Source organism: Strix aluco, chromosome 1, assembly GCF_031877795.1.
Source record: "Strix aluco isolate bStrAlu1 chromosome 1, bStrAlu1.hap1, whole genome shotgun sequence".
Lineage (NCBI taxonomy): Eukaryota > Metazoa > Chordata > Aves > Strigiformes > Strigidae > Strix > Strix aluco.
In genome coordinates, this window is record NC_133931.1 from 42,524,673 (window position 1) to 42,541,666 (window position 16,994).

The window sequence follows — 16,994 nt, forward strand, 5'->3', positions numbered from 1 at the left end:
GATGTCTCAGTGCTGCTTTTACATACTATATGGCACAGAAGTTCATGCAAAAATGAAAGCCCTACTAGCACCCAGAAAATAGGCATAAAAAATCATTTCTCTCTCCAGTATAGCTTAATCTGCTTAGTGCAGCTTTTCATTTCCGTCACAACTCACCTGCCTAGAAAACATTGTCTGCAAAGATCAAAAGTGACGACTTTTGCGTACAAGCATAAAATCACAGTGCTGCTCAGAAAGGAGTGGAAAATGCCTGTTGTCTCCCTATGTTACTTCACTGCATAGTTAAAACTACAGTAAAGCTCCTTTTGGTCTTTCCCCCACCCCCAAAGCATCCCTGTGCAACTGAGTAGTGCCTCAAGCCCCATTGCTGCCCCTAGGAGGGGGCAGCAGCAGGGTATTACCTGGCTGGTTTGTGCTTTACAACAGAAAGCTCGAAGTGTGTGATAGCACCAGAGTCCAGGGCCTCTTGTTCGAGTAGAGTCCCTTCTGGGAGGGGCAAGGAAAGAGGAGCCTTGTGTAGTCAGGCAGTCCGTCACACAGGGCCACTGAGAGACCCTCTGGCATCCCTTACTCTTTGCACTCTTGCTTGTTAACAACTCCTATAATGCATATTTAGCACCTGTTTATCTAGTTCTTCCCCAGCCTGTTTCACGCTGGCAGGTGATAACCCAGATTCCCCATTCTTATTCATCTCTGGTCCAAGTTTGCTTCCCTGTGAATTGTGATGACAAATTTCTCCTGATAGCTCTAAATCTCAGTACCTGGGAACATCTCCATCACTGATTCGCTACAGAGTGATGCCTTTGAAACCCTCGGGCTAAGCTGATCTAGAGTTCAAGTAGGGTCAGAAGATGTCTTTGGGACGTTAGGTTTGTCTGTTGAGGTGAACAACCGAACACATCTCAAGGTGGAAAACACTCCAGTTCTCCTTGCGCATGTTCTGAGCACCCCTGAAACCTCCCTCAGCACATCTGTGCTGCATCTTATTCACCCAGAGAAGCAAAACTAAAAGAACAGAAAACATCAGGAAAACTCTGCAGGAACTGCCTGCAGAGCCAGTGCTGCCCAGAAGTAAGCTCTGGAGAAATGGGCACTGCCAATCTTTGAAGTCCCATAGCAGGATCTATATTGGCAAAGCTGACATCCAGAGGAAGGTTCTGAAGGGCAAGGAGGTGGGAAACAGGGACCAAGCTTTCCAAGATATTTGCAACAGCTACAGAAAGATACTGCAATATTCAAAAGCACTTTGCTGTATAGGTCCCATAAGGGTATTCTGATGCCTGTGCAGTACAGCAGGTATCAAGCAGTTAGCATGAGCATTGTGAATATGTGAAAGCGGGTCAAAAGAGCAGGTCAAAAGAGCAAAAGCCCCTCTGAAAAAACACTGGAAACAGCAAGGCAAAATTATGTTTGTTTTAGTTCTGCCAGAACAGCTCTGTGAATTTAGCAATAAGTTTTCCAAGGAGGATCCAGAAATAAAATACACACCTGCAGTAACTGCATGGGGCATGATGGGCAGATGAGCAAATATTTAAGTACAATTCTAGTTACTATATCCAACAGATGATACAGAGCAATCATTTGTCTTTATGCTGCTATTAAGGTTGCTGTCCTGCATAGGCAGAGCTGAGCAGCCAAACCAGTCCCCTTACCCCAGTTATGATTAAGTGGCAGGTTTCCACAAACACACTTTTATATTTAGCTATGACTGCCATAGCCTCATCAAATGCTAGCACTCGCCCTTTCAGCTGCTTCCTCTGACAATGGCTTTGAGATGTTTAATGCTTCTGATGATGATCACTCCTGCTGGGAGCCATGGTGAAACGCATTCACCAATCCCTGCTTTATTTACTCCTGGGGCATTTTGCTAGAGGCATTCAATGGGCAAAACATCTTCCTTTTCTCTTGAGATTAGAAATGATGTGAAATACATATGAGTTAATATCTTTGTAGCTTTAAATCCATTTGCCTCGACTTTCTAGAGATTTAGTCAGGGTTGCAGAAGAATGTTTCCAGGTGAGCCTGATTGGGTTCAGCTAGTTGTGACAGATGCAGTTCATTTGGGGGTGGGAGGGAGGATGGTGAAAAGAGAATAAAAGGCTTTGGAAGGCACTGTAGAGTCCTTTGTGTCAGGCAAACTTTCCAGTCTTCTGTCTTAGTAACTAACTGCCTGTTATTTTTTCCATCTTATTATGCCATCACCCATTCCTCTTAATTGTTTTCTTCCTTTGGAGTTTTCCCCATCTGCGGATTTGCGACCCTGCAGCAGCCCCTTAGTTATCCCTGGCAAAGACAGAAAAAACTTCCTGGGGGGAACTCCTTCAGTCAGGACTCGCCGCTTGCCTCCACGCCTGTCCTGGTGCTCCATTGACTGGGAGCAGCTCTGCCTCCTGCAGCCCCTAGGCTCTGGGGGCTTTGGTTCTGTCTACAAAGCCACCTACCATGGTGCAACTGTGGCTGTAAAGCAGGTGAAGAAGAGCAGCAAAAACCGGCTAGCGTCACGACAGAGCTTCTGGGGTGAGCTGAACGTAGCCCGGCTACAGCACAGTAACGTGGTACGTGTGGTGGCTGCCAGCACGTGTGCCCCGGCCAGCCAGAACAGCCTGGGCACCATCATTATGGAGTATGTGGGCAACATCACCCTGCACCATGTAATTTATGGCACTGGTGACGTGTGGGGACAGGGTGAGGATGATGAAGGAGGATGTGAAAGGAAGGCCCTGAGCATGGAAGAGACTGTGTGCTATTCCTGTGATATTATGACTGGCTTAGCCTTTCTGCACTCGCAGGGCATTGTGCACTTGGACCTGAAGCCTGCAAACATCTTCATCACCGAGCAGGGAGTGTGCAAGATTGGAGACTTTGGGTGCTCCCAGAAGCTGGAGGAGGGCTTGTCCCAGAGTCCCCATGTCTGCCAGCAAGGGGGCACATACACACACCGTGCTCCGGAGCTCCTCAAGGGAGAGAGGGTCACTGCCAAAGCAGACATCTACTCATTTGCCATCACACTCTGGCAAATTGTCATGCGAGAGCAGCCCTACCTGGGTGAGCGGCAGTATGTGCTCTATGCTGTGGTAGCCTATAACTTACGGCCTTCACTGGCTGCTGCTGTTTTCCACGAGTCACCAGTGGGCCAGAGACTTCAGAGCATTATTAGCTGCTGCTGGAAGGCTAATGTAGAGGAGCGCCTGAGTGCAGCCCAGCTGCTTCCCAGCCTCAGGGCCCTCCAGGGGAGCCTCTAGGAAAACTCAGGACTCTTAACATTTCTTTTATTGTTGACTTTTCTTTCCCTCCATCATTTCTTTGAACATAATGGATTTAGCCCCTTTGTGATCTAAAGGCTTTGTTGCTGTTTTTTATACTAAGGAAAAAAAAACCTGCTTTGTTATAAGATTATAAATAAAGAGATTTAACAAAACTGTGGGGTTTTACCATGGGAGGAGATAGAGGCAAGGATCAAGATGTTGGCAAATACAACTTTTTCTGGTTGATTTGTGTGCTGCCTTGCTCAGGGAGAAACTAGGGAATGTGATGTGCAGAAAAATTGTTTTCAAGTGAGTGAAGTACAGAGAAGGGCTGCTTTTGGAAGGTTCATTGTACATAATACCTTTTGGTATTTCCAAAATGTCAGATATGAGTAGTTCTTTACACTAGCTAGGTTTGTGCATTTGAGCTTTTTCCCCTTCATTTACCAAGGAATGGGTATGCATCACAAATCAATGAATGCAGAAAAATAAATACAGAATGTCAGTGGGGCTTTTTATGGTTCTTAGATGTACTTAATTTCAGTAAGTATGCTGTTTCTGAAATGGAAAATGTGAACTACCCAATCTCCCCATTGAAATAAGGAACCTTTGTGTCAGTCTAAGGCTATTAAGAGTAAAGCAGATACATTAACAACCTGTGCTTTTTAGAAGACCTCTGTGCTACCAGGTGTGTTAGTTGCAACTTGCTAGTTGGTATATTGTAAACTTTAGTATCTGAAGTATTATATGAGCATCCTGTGTGGAATAGAAAGTTCCCAGGTTTTGGAGGTACGGGTGACTTAAAAAAAAAAAAAATAGTTGGGGGAAACATGAAGGGAGATGTATAGATACAGAAACCTCGTAAATCAGGGTAAGGGGTTGATTACTCACCCTTTGTAATGCATGGGTCAGTATTAGACAAGATACTGGAAGGTTGCTTAAAGCTGTAATAATGATACTCTGCCAGTGCTCAAAGCATACACTATTGAACTATCCTCTGCACTGCTTCTGTCTTATCTACTATCTTTCCTAATCTGGTTGTAAAGTGTCTGGGAAAGGAAGTGCTGTAGGCAATGCCAAAGACAAACAGCTCTGATCCCTGATTTATCAGAAATGATAATTATGGATCTGTCCAGTTCTCAACCCTTATCTGGAGCTATGAAGATCTGACTGCTGTAGCTGATACTGCCATTCTGCTCAGACACTCTGCTTCTTTTTAAAACAGGAGAAAGAGTGATGTTTCAGTCAAACTGTTTTCTTTCTTTCCCCTTCCTACCCCTTGCTTCCATTCTGGAAAAAAATCCCAACGGAATTGAGCCAGTTTCCTGATTTCTGACACACATCTGTTCTTAGCCCCGTGAAATCCTGGAAATGAGCAACTATGTGAATTTGAGATTATTCTGTAGGTCTTAATGGTATTTGGGTTGGTCATTCAAATTAATGGTTTATAAAGCATATCTAAGCTTAACTGTTTCCTGCTCTTCTGTCCCCCTTACACGGAACTGTAAAATGCTGGCTGGAATCAAAAACCTAAGGTAAATTCTGAAATAGATTCCCTGTTTTCTGTCAAAATAATTATGCTATAGAACCAGAACTTTTTTTGTTGCATAACTTCTTTTAATAACTTTTGTAAGATATTTCTTGTTTATCATGAGCCAGTTACCTCTTAAAATTACTAGCTGAGGGCATGTAAGATAAAATGTTGGATAAAGCCATTGGCATGCCTCACCTTAAGCCCTACATAAAAATGTTTCTCCAGTCTTCAAAAGAATATAATAAAAAATGGAATTAAAGTTTTTCAGTAGTTCCTAGATGCTTATGTGTTGTACTTATTTTGCCAGTCTAGGTGGATTGTTCCTTAAACTGCTAGAAACTTGGTATTTTGTGCTTTGTGATACTTTAGCATCAGTAAGTGCTACTTGAGTCTCTGTGAAAAATCAAGCACCCTTCCAATTCTCTGTTATACTTGACAGAAGAATACTGGATGGCCAAGACCTACTCTTGAAGAGTAATCAGCTCTGCAGATGTCTCTGTCAATTTTACTGCATTCTCTTTTGAGAGGGAGTGAAAACTGCACAGCACTCAAGAAGTAGGCACATCATAATCTGCTGTCATAATGATGTTATCTATTTTTTAGTAACTTCTAAGATCTGGTTTGTTTCTTTTTGATTGCCAATGAGCTTTGAGTTAATAGTCAGAAACATCTCAGGCCTGATAGCTCAGAATCCATGGTTCTATGTGATGAGGATTATTTTGCCTGTTTGCCTCACTTTACATCAATCTACCTTGAATTTCATTCTGCCAGTTTGCAGCTGGCTGTTGCACTCAATGTCCTAAACTCCACCATCAGCAAATTTGTTTATCTTGTGGCTCACCCTCTTGCACTTCATTTATGGATGTGCTGAGCAGCACAGGACCCTGTGAAACACTGGTGGACACTTTGTCTAGTTGAGGTAACTGACACTTTTATCCTCTGCTCCTGTCTTTTGATTTATCCAGCCCAGGATTTTTTCTCCTAAACATGGCTGCTTAGTACATTTAAAGTTTGCAGTGAAGGATTTTTCAAATACCTTTGGAAACCCAAAGGGAAGATATCAACCAGCTTCTTATCTGCATGCTGTTGGTGGTCCTAAAGAATTCCAATATAATTCAACACAATTGTGAAGAACAACTCCTTCCAACCAAGGAAATATTGGCTCCTTCTAAACAAATTGCATCTATGTGCCTATTAATTTCTTTAATGTAGTATCTGATAATGTATCTTGTACAGATGTTAACCATGTAATTAGGAAGGTTATTTCTTAAAGACTTCCATGGGATATGGTCCTGGAGAAAAGAGAGGCTCAGAACACCTGGTTGATTGTCAAGGATCACCTCCTCTAAGCTCAAGATTGGTCCACCCCAATGAGCAGGAAATCAAGCAAAGGCGGCAGAATGCCTCCAAGGATAAACAAGTTGCTCCTGATTAAACTCAAACATAAAAAATAAACATGCAGGACTTGAGAGATCAGTGGGGAGTCTGGAGAAAGGAAGACTTACTGTTGGTAGAGAAGGATCAGGCTAGGGAACATTCAAACAAACAAGACATACACAAGTTTGTGGGACATGATGGGATGCACTCATAAATGCTGACAGAGCTTGCTGATGTCATTGTGAGGCCACTCCTGATTATCTTTGGAAGGTCATGGTGGTCAGGAGAGATTACTGAGGACTGGAAGAAAGCAAATCTAACTCCTATCTGCAAGACAGACAAAAAGGATGATTTTGAAAACTACAAGCTTGTCAACCTCACCCCTAAATCCCTGGGAAAGTGGTGGAACAAATAATTCTGGAAACTGTTGCCAAACATATGAAGGACAAAAATGTTACTGGGAGTAGTCAGCATGGATTTATGAAGAGGAAATAATGCTTGACCAACCTGGTAGCCTTCTGCAATGAGATTACTGGCTACTGGATGAGGGGAGAGCAATGGCTGTTGCTTATCTTGAATTTAGGTTTTTGGCACTGTTTCCCATTACGTTCTTCTAGAGAAACTGATGAAGTATGGGCTAGAGAGTGAAAACTAGCTGAGCTGCTGGGCTCAAAGGGTTGTGACCAGTGGCATGAAGTCCAGTGGGAGACCAGTCACTAGTGATGCATGCCAGAGATCGATACTGGGCCCAGTATAGGTTGACATCTCCCTTGGAAATACTGGATGATGGGACAGAGTATTCCCTCAGCAACTTTGCAGATGATGCACAAGTGGATGGAGTGTTCAATACCTCGGATAGTTGTGCTGGTATTCAGAAGGACCTTACCAAGTTGGAGAAATGTGCCGATGGGAATCAAGGCAGGGAATTGCAAATTCCAGCACCCGGTGGAGGATAACCCCATGCACCAGTACAGACTGGGGGCCGACCGGCTGGAAAGCGGCTTTGCAGGAAAGGACCTGGAGCTCCGGGCAGACACCAAGCTGAACGTGAGCCAGCTGTGCGCCCTTGCGGCAAAACAGACCAACAGCATCCGGGGGTGCACTAAAAGGGTGTTGCCAGCTCTTCCAGAGCACTGCCAAAAGAGATTATTCCCCTCTGCTCACTCAGCCCTGCTGAGACAGATCTGGAGCGCTGTGGGCAGCTCGGGACTGCCGGAACAGAAAGTCGTGGGTGTACTGGACCAGGAGTGCAGCGAAGGGCTGTTAAACTGATTAGGGGATTGGAACCTCAGCATGTGAGGAGAGGCTGGGAGATGGGACTGTTCAGCCTGGAAAGAGGACGCTCAGGGGCATCTTACCAGTTTCTGTAACTACTGATGGGAGGCAGTAAAGATGGAGCTCTTCTCGGCTCTTAGTGGTGCCCAGTGACAGGACAAGATGCAATGGACACAGACTGAAGGACAGGAAACTCCATTCAAATGCAAGAGAAAACATTTTTACTGTGAGGATGGTCAGGAACTCTGGAACAGTTTGCCTGGAGATGTTGGGGAGTCTTCATCCTTGGAGATACTCAGAACCCAACTGGACAGACACGGCACTGAGCAAGCTGCTCTAGTTGACCCTGCTCTGAACAGGGGGTTGGACTAGACAATCTCCAGAGGTCCTTTCCAACCACAAAAGTTCTGCAAGTGTAATAACATTTATAGATGCTTGAATTTCAGACAGCTCCTGAGTTCTCCTACAAAAATGTTTCTAGCATGAGCCTATTTTGTGTTTCCTCCAGGGGCAACACGCATGCAAGGAATATGTGATTCTTTGCAATGGCTTTCTTGTCTTGAGGGGAATAAGGTTTCAACGATTAGGGTCCCTTCCCTTTCCCACGAAGCTTGACAGATTTCTTGATATTCTGAAAATTATAAATTATGGGGTTTATGTTACTTTCTTGAGGGGTTTTTCCATCTATTTTTATATTTAATCCACCAGTTTTATCCTTTCTGTTTTCTTCACCTGGACAAAGCTTCAGATTTTTAAAAGATGCCTTCTTGCTTCTAAAGCTGGCATAAAAGCTAATCAGTGTACCTGCACACTGCTCTTTAACTTTGTCACACTTGCATACCTCCATATATAATGTTAGCAGAAGGCACATGATGCTAGCAGAGCAGTTGCAGACAATTGTGTTACAACTCTTACGGGATTCTGCTCATCCAAATTTTTCCCTAAGTCCTCCTAGAAGCTGGTTTTGTTCTTTATCCCTCCTTCCCCATACATATGTATGCAGCACAGTTCCAGCTGGTTAGCAAGACATGGTTATAAGTCAGGATAAGCCTTAAGGGCTACTTGTACCTGGTGTATTTATTCTCTTCGTTACTGGAACTGATCACCAGCAGCTTGATCAGCCTAAACAGATTTATTGAAGGCTTGGAGAAAGCGCTCCAACCAGGTAATTGTCATCAACATTTTGCTATGCTTTCTGAGCACAAAACACTTGTGAAGCTGGTGCTGAGGATCCTTTGTAAGGCTGCCCAATCATCCAGCCAACCAAATATAAAAAGGGACATCATTTTCTTCTGTGAACTAAATGTCTTGGCAGGGTATATATAAAAGCATAATGAGTTTGAAAGGCTGAACTAACATCCGTGTCCTGGTTGGCTCTGTAGGGTCTAGAAAATTTGGAAGTATGGGATCCCATATTGCACAGATTCAGATGATGCAACGTCAGTGTAAGTGTGGGCACAGTGGTATTGTAATATGTCTTTGGGCCATGCCAGGTATGTTCTCTTCAGGGCATAAGTTACCTGCTGCTTAGAACAGGCAGGACCTCCTCAGATAAGAGCAACCATGCACCTTGGCTGTACTCTTAGGAAGGAACAAAGTCTCATTTGTCCCAGCTTCTAAATGTTAGATGTCTCTTGTCTTACCATCAACCAACATCCACAGCCTGATGTAATTATATTCCTTGGAAATTAAACTATTTTTGTATTTAGGTTTGGTATTTTTTTAATTGCAGCAACTTAAGTATCATTTCTGGGACCCTGGGATGCCATGTCACAGTGGCCGTTTTCTCAAGGTGAGCTGTTTTTATGGTTTTGTTTAACAAACATGCTATGTTAAACACATTATGTTCTCTGTTCATAAGTAGCACAAGCTGCCTTTCAAACTTCTAGTTCTGCAACACTGATAGCTAACTATTGAAAACCAGGTGGGTTAGCTCCTGCCTCATAGCAGTCTGGGGTAACCACAACCTGCACAGAAACTTCAGCTAGTTCTCATCAGTCTCCCAGTACCTAACTATCAAATCTGGCTGCATTTATTAATTTCAGAAAGTACATATAAAGAAGATACTGTAAAGCGCTTGCTTTCTCATGTCTAGTCATCAACAGCAGTAGCTCTGGACATATTAACCATATTAGAGTGTTGTATTCTGTGCTTTCTTGGTTATACAGATAACATTGTCTACTAAGGAAAAGCATGAATTAGAAGTTCTAATTATGGACTTTTTTTCTTTTTTTTTTCTAACTAATAGCTTCCACCACCTCCAATCTCCCCATGTGTCTCCTCTTTTCCCTCAAATGAGCACATATGCAAAACGTGACAGGGTGCAGTTAAGAAAGACATTTTGTGTAATTTTATTGAATTCAAACTGAATCCCCAAATAAGAACCAATGCTAGTTAGTGGTGAAATGGGTTTAGGTCAAAATTAAATTTTTTTCCTGCTTTTCTTCACAATGAAAAGCAACTTCCATATGCTGTCCTGAATTCTGTGAAGTGCAAAAATTACTTTAGCAGTAAAGTGATTATAATAAGAAAGACAAGAGAGGATGGCTAGAGGCACAGGAATTATGCAATTGTAATAAACAGTTTCTAGGAAGAATGAGAAAGAATGAACAAAAAAGCATGGAAGTGTAATTTTATCATACTGTACTGCTCTTCACTTACTGTAACTATTACTGAAGGTTTTGTGTCTTTAGTTCCCAAATAGAAATATCAACAGACATCGCATAAGGAGTTTTAAGAAAAGTAAGCATAAATTACAATTCTGATGCTCCCTTTATTTGGGGGTGGAGTGGGTGTGAATATTAGTTAGACATATTTGATAATTAAGCAGGGAACAGTTATCTGTTTCTCTTTGACATAGCTTCTGGCTTTCCATCAACCAGGAGCTTCTGTAACCCTCTCCTGGCTTGTTCTGTTCTTTGCTTGTCTTTGCTTGGAGGTTTCTTCTGTGGTCACTTCATATTTTGTTGGTTTTTTTTTTTTTTTGCTGTCATGCTTTATCTCAGTCCAGAAAGACAGAGGTAACAACACTATCTTCAAATGATAAAAATACTATATAACTTGGAGGTGAGCCTTGATACAGAAGGTAGGATGGGAAGCATGAAGATGTAGTGTAAAGATGTATGGGTTGCTTAGTATTCTGTTGTAAGATATATTTGCAGCAAACAAAACAAAAAAATGTTTTACAGAATATACCACAAATATTTGTAAATTCAATGGGTACTTAAGTAGATGCTTATTATTTGACTTGTATATCAATTTTTGCAGCATTGGCATCTGTTCTTATAAATTCATCCACTAGAACAAAGATGAAAATAGGGGTAGAAAATGAATGGTTATTTTTAAAATTAACTGTACTTTGTACATTTTACTTATACTTTATTTTAGCCATTTATCTGCTTCAAATACCTTAATGCAGTGCTCAAAGAGCCTCTTTCTATGCTTCAGTTAACGCAGCTGCCAAATATTTGTCTGCCTGTCAAATGAAAAGCCTTAAAACCAGTTAAAGGAGGAAAATGGAACAAAAAAAAAGTCTACTGGCGCCTATCCCAGTCTGCCATCAGCTAAGGATGCCATGGGACAATTTGATAGTAGAGGCACCATCCGCCCCTGGACTTCTCCAAGCATGAGGCTGAGTTTCACTCTCTACCCAGCCTGAAGTTCAATAGCCTGAGTGTTCAGCAGAGCAGGGAGGTGATTGCATTTGCCTTTGCAGGGCACTTGGGATAATAGGGTAATTCATAACTTAATAAATATTCTACTGCACATGTGCCAGGCTACAAAGAGCAAAGTAGGCTGCAAATTGGAAACGTAAATGTCCAGCTCTTTTTAAGTTACTCCCCTCAAAAGGGTGGAAGGAAAACCAGTTTTATTTTCAAGCCATGTATTTTTCTCAACTGCTTACTTCACAAATGGTGAAAGGGTTTTGATTCAAATATGGCACAAGTGAAGCTGGCCCCAGAGACAAGTATAGAAAGTTGCACCTGAATTAGAGATAGTAAAAAAGCTGAGTGTAAATATGGGAACTCATAGGCTGGGGAGGCTGGATTTTTTTAATAGTATATATTATATAGTACAGTAAGTTTAGAGAGATATCATATATTTGGCCACATCCTTGTTTCTCTCTTATCTAAGTTTCATTAAAATGGTTTGCAGAAAACCCAAAAGCTACACATAAAGCTTTTGAAGGAATGTATCATTGCACTGACATGCCAGTAGATGAATGTCACCTGAATTTCTCTTTGTATAGAAAGTGACAGAACTTTTCCAGACATCCCTTAAAATTGGCAATCCTTGCATAGCTCTTGGAAGTGAAATGATCACTATTAGATATTTTCTAATTTAAAGGGGAGAAAAAAAATATATTCTTAAGATTTAATTAATCATTTCTGTCAACAGCTGATTTTCAGAGGAAATAAATGTCTTTAAATTTTTTTAAACATTTTCACACTTGCATAGTTCATTTAAAAAAATCGTATACTGAATTGCAAACAGCATTTGAAAAAGTTTCCTAATCATAAAAATTAGTACTACCTGAGCAACCATAGCAAGGGTAGTATGAAAGAGTCATTTGCACAGGGAGATGAGGGAGGTGGCTGGAGGAGGCAGTGAGACAAGCCAGAAAGAGGGAGAGGGGAGATACCCCCAAAACCGAACCTATTTGCTACAAGCCTTTCAATCAGTGAAGCTCTCGTTGAAACTTAAGTTTATGCTGGCATGTGAATTTCTGTGTTATATGCTAGAGCTACCTGCCCACTGGACTGTCAGGACCCCATATGATTTAAACTAAGGGTCTTGAACGAGTGCTTAAAATTAGACAAGGCCACTGATTCAGCTCAGCCGTCACCATTACCACCAGTTTGTAGTAGTCTCTTGTTTAGTTAAAAGAAGCATAGCCTTCTCCTCATGCCCAGCTCCCCCAAAACCCAACTGTCCTGGCCCATCAAAATGAAAAACTGGCTCATTTTAAATGCTCTGCAAACCACTACCAGCCCCCAAACGGTCTGTGAGGTTTTTTCTTTTTTTTTCTTGACGATTGCACTATGTGCTAATTGTGATGATGGTTAGTGCTATACTTTATTAGCAATGTATACTAGTACACAGGTAATGGTGGGTCCTTCATTGGAAAAATTTCTTTTACGTACATAAGATTTTAAAAGTAAAAAGCTCAGTTTTCTAAATCAAAGTTGTGCTGGTTTTTTTTTTTTTTTTTTTTGGAAAGAGGAGAATCAATCCCTCGGTATTAGCATAAGCGTTTGTGCCTGCCAGAATGAAGTGATTGGCTCTACCTCACACCAGGAACATTTCACAAGTGTGTATGAGCAGCAGTTCTTCCTCTGAACATGCAAGGGATGCTCAAAAAGGAAGTATACCTGCTGCAAGGGGGCAGGAAGTACCTGCTGGGTGCTCTCAGAAGCATCTTTCAACAGTTATAATTATTGAAAGATTATTTTGTAATAGATGTTTTTTATACTTAAAAGAAAAATATGAGATCATAATGCTGAAAAAATTACAAGTATTAATATTTCTGGAAATTTTTTCAGGGGACATTGCTACCATACTCAAAACCACCTTCTATGTATACCACAAAAATTAATTTTATTTGCCTAAAAATTGACTGCTTGACCACAACCTTCTTAGGCGCTAATACTATCTTTTCCTCAGTTTTAAACCAGTAGACAATACTGCTGCCCTTGATCTGTGTCTGGAAAACCTGTTGCTAGTTTTCACAGTGCACGGAGGTAGTAGGAATGTTGGGAGTGCAATCATATGCATCTACATATAGTTGTTCTTACAACATTTAAGTGATTGTTGCAGGGGAAAAAGACTTTTCCATTTTATATTATTTCCTGGGAGACTAACCAAACTATATTCCATATTTGTAGCAATGATGCTTTATTGACTGGTTTGAAAGGACATGTACAAGCCCTGTTTTCATGACAAGTAGGAACTTCTGCTGTATATTGAGGTGAAAGACAAGTTTATTAGACTTGCTGTACTCTCCTGTAAGTTGTTCTCTTAAACAAAACTGCTGGGTCTTCTATAAAATGACATTACAGACTCTATGGTTGTTGTTTCTGACCCCCTACCGCAACCTTATAATTTCTACGTAGTACGCTGCAGCTGCTGCTTTGCCACATTAGCTTTTTAGAGAAGTTAGCAAGTGCTTTGAAACCAAAACTTCTTAATATTTGATGCCTCTTGGATCACTTTCATGTTACATTGTGGATCCGACCAGCTGTTCTGAACAATCACAGTGTAATGATTTCCTCGGTGGCTAATAATTCCTGTTTCTAAAGCACATCTTTAACACCACAGTATCTCCTTTAGTTCCAGGTCCTAAGTTTTATGTTATTATTCCTGTTTCTGTCAGGTTTTGAGTAATTTAACTTCAGTACTTCACAGAGGGTCAGGTTCACAACAGAAGCATTTCTGAATTGGCTTTAGTCTTTCTTTACAGATGCCAGGGTTGGGAAGGGCATCTCTTCACAAGTCCCACAGAAGTCAGTCTGACACCTGGATGTAATCTAGATAAAATTCTGAGATGCAACTAATATCCTGCTCTAATAGTCCTGTACCATCAAGATGGTGATTCCCCCTTGCTTTAAATCTCCTTGTCATCTAACGCAAGCATTTGTTAAATTTTGTGCTTGCAAACGTTCATCATCTGAAAACCAGTTGGATCAATATCGCAGAGAGGAAATGGATCTTAAAGGGATGAGAAAAAACTTCTCACAAAAAAACCCAACATGATGCAGTGATGCATTCTATATCAAGAGAAGTTTTTCCTCTAGTCGTAAGGCAGTGTGAGGTCAGGATCATTCCTTAAATTATCCCTGCTCCATGATAGAGAGGCAGCACAAGCACCGTGAAACAATTCCCTCCTACTCTGTCTCGCCAAAGAATTAGATTAGATTAAACTGGTCTTTAGAAGAAAAAAAATGTGATCAGTGACTTCATAACTGAGTTCTAAAACCGTAGACAGAGGGTCATGGACAAAAATATATGTGGACTACATATATTGGTAAACATAATTGCTGTGAAATTTATTGTTTTCTTCCCCAAGGACAGACATCCAACCATGCAAACACTCTGCTGCTGGTAGCTTCTCACAAAGTCTTTGCAGGAGGCAGACATAAGGAGGAAAGACAACTCCAAAGTCTTTATTAGCACGGTTCTGTGACAGTTCGTACGCACCAGCATGTACCGCTAGTTCCTAAAAACTCTGAGGACAAAGCATCTGTAGAGAAGCCAGCAAGGTAAGTGTAGCAAACCAACCTGCATCCTGGAAGCCACTTTCAATTCGGTTGTTAAAACAGCTTGCTGTGTTCAAATTGTCCCGTAGATATTATCTGAGTAGATGCAACTTTTCAACATGTGCTACAAACTATTGCATTCCTCTTGAACTGTATTTTTTCAAAGTAAACCAGAGCACAACAAACAGTGCCAAGTGGTGCTGCCTCAAGTGGCCAAAGCTGGATTGGAGAGATTTGTGTAGTTTGGAATACGTTTCTATACTTAACTTTTCCACACATGAAGTCTTTCAAGGTGATTTCCAAAATGAAAACTGAATGCAAAAACACAGTTTTGTTTGTGTGTCCACTAGTTCCACTATCGCTGGACTGATGCTGGGGACTTTTTTGTACAGGAGTTGCATGCCCCCTCTTGGTAACGTGGCCTGGATAACAATAGATGATACAGTAGGAATGTGAGTGTAAATAGTGTGTGTGAACAGAATACCCAAATCGGCATGTTCTGAGAGGATATTTGCCCAAAACCTGATAACACTAAGAGGAAATTAACAGTAACAAAGCTTGCTTAAAACGATGATCACCCAGATTAAACAGTAACCAGGGGATTAGATTACTGAGAGCCTTCTGAGAAAAAAAGTTAGCTTGAAAAGCAGCATGAGAATTTGTGATTGTTGGAAGAAACCTTGGGGTGGGAAAGCAGTACCTGAGCAGCAGGTCTAGGCCTAACAGCATCCTCCCCCTTGGACACCGTAAGTAGCTGCCATGTTACTCCTCATACAGGCCACGGGACTGACAGGAGATGAGGTGTTGCAGTAGGGACCTACCTCTCAGGGCACCCACAGGGTACACCTTCACCAGCATGTGGATTAGCTGCACAGGTGCACATGCTCACTTTTCCAACAAAAAGGATTTAGAAACAGGGGAATCCGCACTCCCAAAAGCGGGAGCGTACATTTATAACCCACACTCCTAGCAAGAGAAGGGATGTGCAGATAGAACTCTGTGAATACTTAAGTGGGGTCAGTTGTAGAAGGGTATGTATGTAGAAAGTTGTGGGTGCTTATTAACACTTCGTAAGCATCTAGTATTGTGATTTCTGTTATATTCTGTTATATTGCTGATACTGATCCACAATACATAGTTCACTGATTACTAGCAAATTACATGCTGCTAACAATAAACCGCCTTGGTGCTGTCAAGACGATATGAGTTGCACAATTCTTCTCTGCAGTAAGTTGCTGTTTCATTATTACAAATTTGACAGAAGCATCATATCTGTAGAACAAGGAGTGGAGAGGCAACAAACATTCTTCCAGACAAGCAGAGAAGATATAATTAATGAATTTGAGAAAAAAAATCTTAAGACTGAACTAGAGCAGGACAAATTCAAATATCCTCCTGAAAGCAGCCCAGATGTACAATCTAGTTTCAGTCCTGAGTGTTCAAAGATAGTGTAGTGATCTATCACAAATTCAGTGTCACTAGGAACATTTTAGCACATTAGCAGCTATGCATTTTTTGTCACTGTGAGTTATGTCAGAAGAAAGAGGCAAAACAGGCTGACAAAGGAGAAGTTTTGCTCTAACCAGGTCAATGATATTAGAAGTCAAGTGTATTATCTGTCAGGTGTAAAGTACCTATTTAGAAGGAAAGAGCTGGAGGCGATAACTATGAAGTTCATGTTGCTCGCTTGAAAAAGTCTCTTAATATTTGCAGCAACATTTGTCAACAGTAAAAGACTCCATCAAAGCACAATTGCTCTTTTTCCGAGTCATGGATGTAGTTCATGTTTTCCATGGTTACATGAGAAATTTTTAAGGTAGAGAGCCTAGTATATTGAGGGGGGGTGTGCATTTTTATATGGTGAGCTTTATGGCAGAATTGGCATGAAAATTTATAACGGATAGGCTAGGTGCACTATAAGAACTCCAGCTGCAGACTGGTGCTCACGCACTGTGTGTTCTGTCCATCTGCTACCTGCAGAGAACATTAGTTGTCAGTTAGCAACAACCCAGCTACACAAATCAATCTTTAAAAGGGAGATATTTTCAGTTCCAATAGGTTTTCTGGAAGTTTTAATAAGCTGAGGCACCCGTAGACACAGTAAATACAGATGTTCAAAACCTAGAGAGGACAAAGGGCTATTAACAGCTAATATTGAACTGCTGAGCACAGAAATTGGAGGAGAGTTGTGAGACATGATACAACCTAGTAACTTCAAGTTAACACAAGAGGATGGGCAGATACCTACAATTAAGACCAAGCAGATGCTGAAGCCTTTCTTAAAAGCCTTGAAAATAGCTTTCACTG

General features: G+C 41.4%; 1 protein-coding gene across 1 annotated transcript; it reads left to right on the forward strand.

Moving 5' to 3' along the window:
• Positions 1-2,172: 2,172 nt before the first annotated feature.
• On the forward strand, positions 2,173-3,242 carry MOS (MOS proto-oncogene, serine/threonine kinase). The gene has a single exon (XM_074847388.1). It carries the CDS (start codon positions 2,193-2,195, stop codon positions 3,240-3,242), a length of 1,050 nt encoding a protein of 349 aa, XP_074703489.1. The 5' UTR covers positions 2,173-2,192.
• The last annotated feature ends 13,752 nt before the right edge of the window (positions 3,243-16,994 follow it).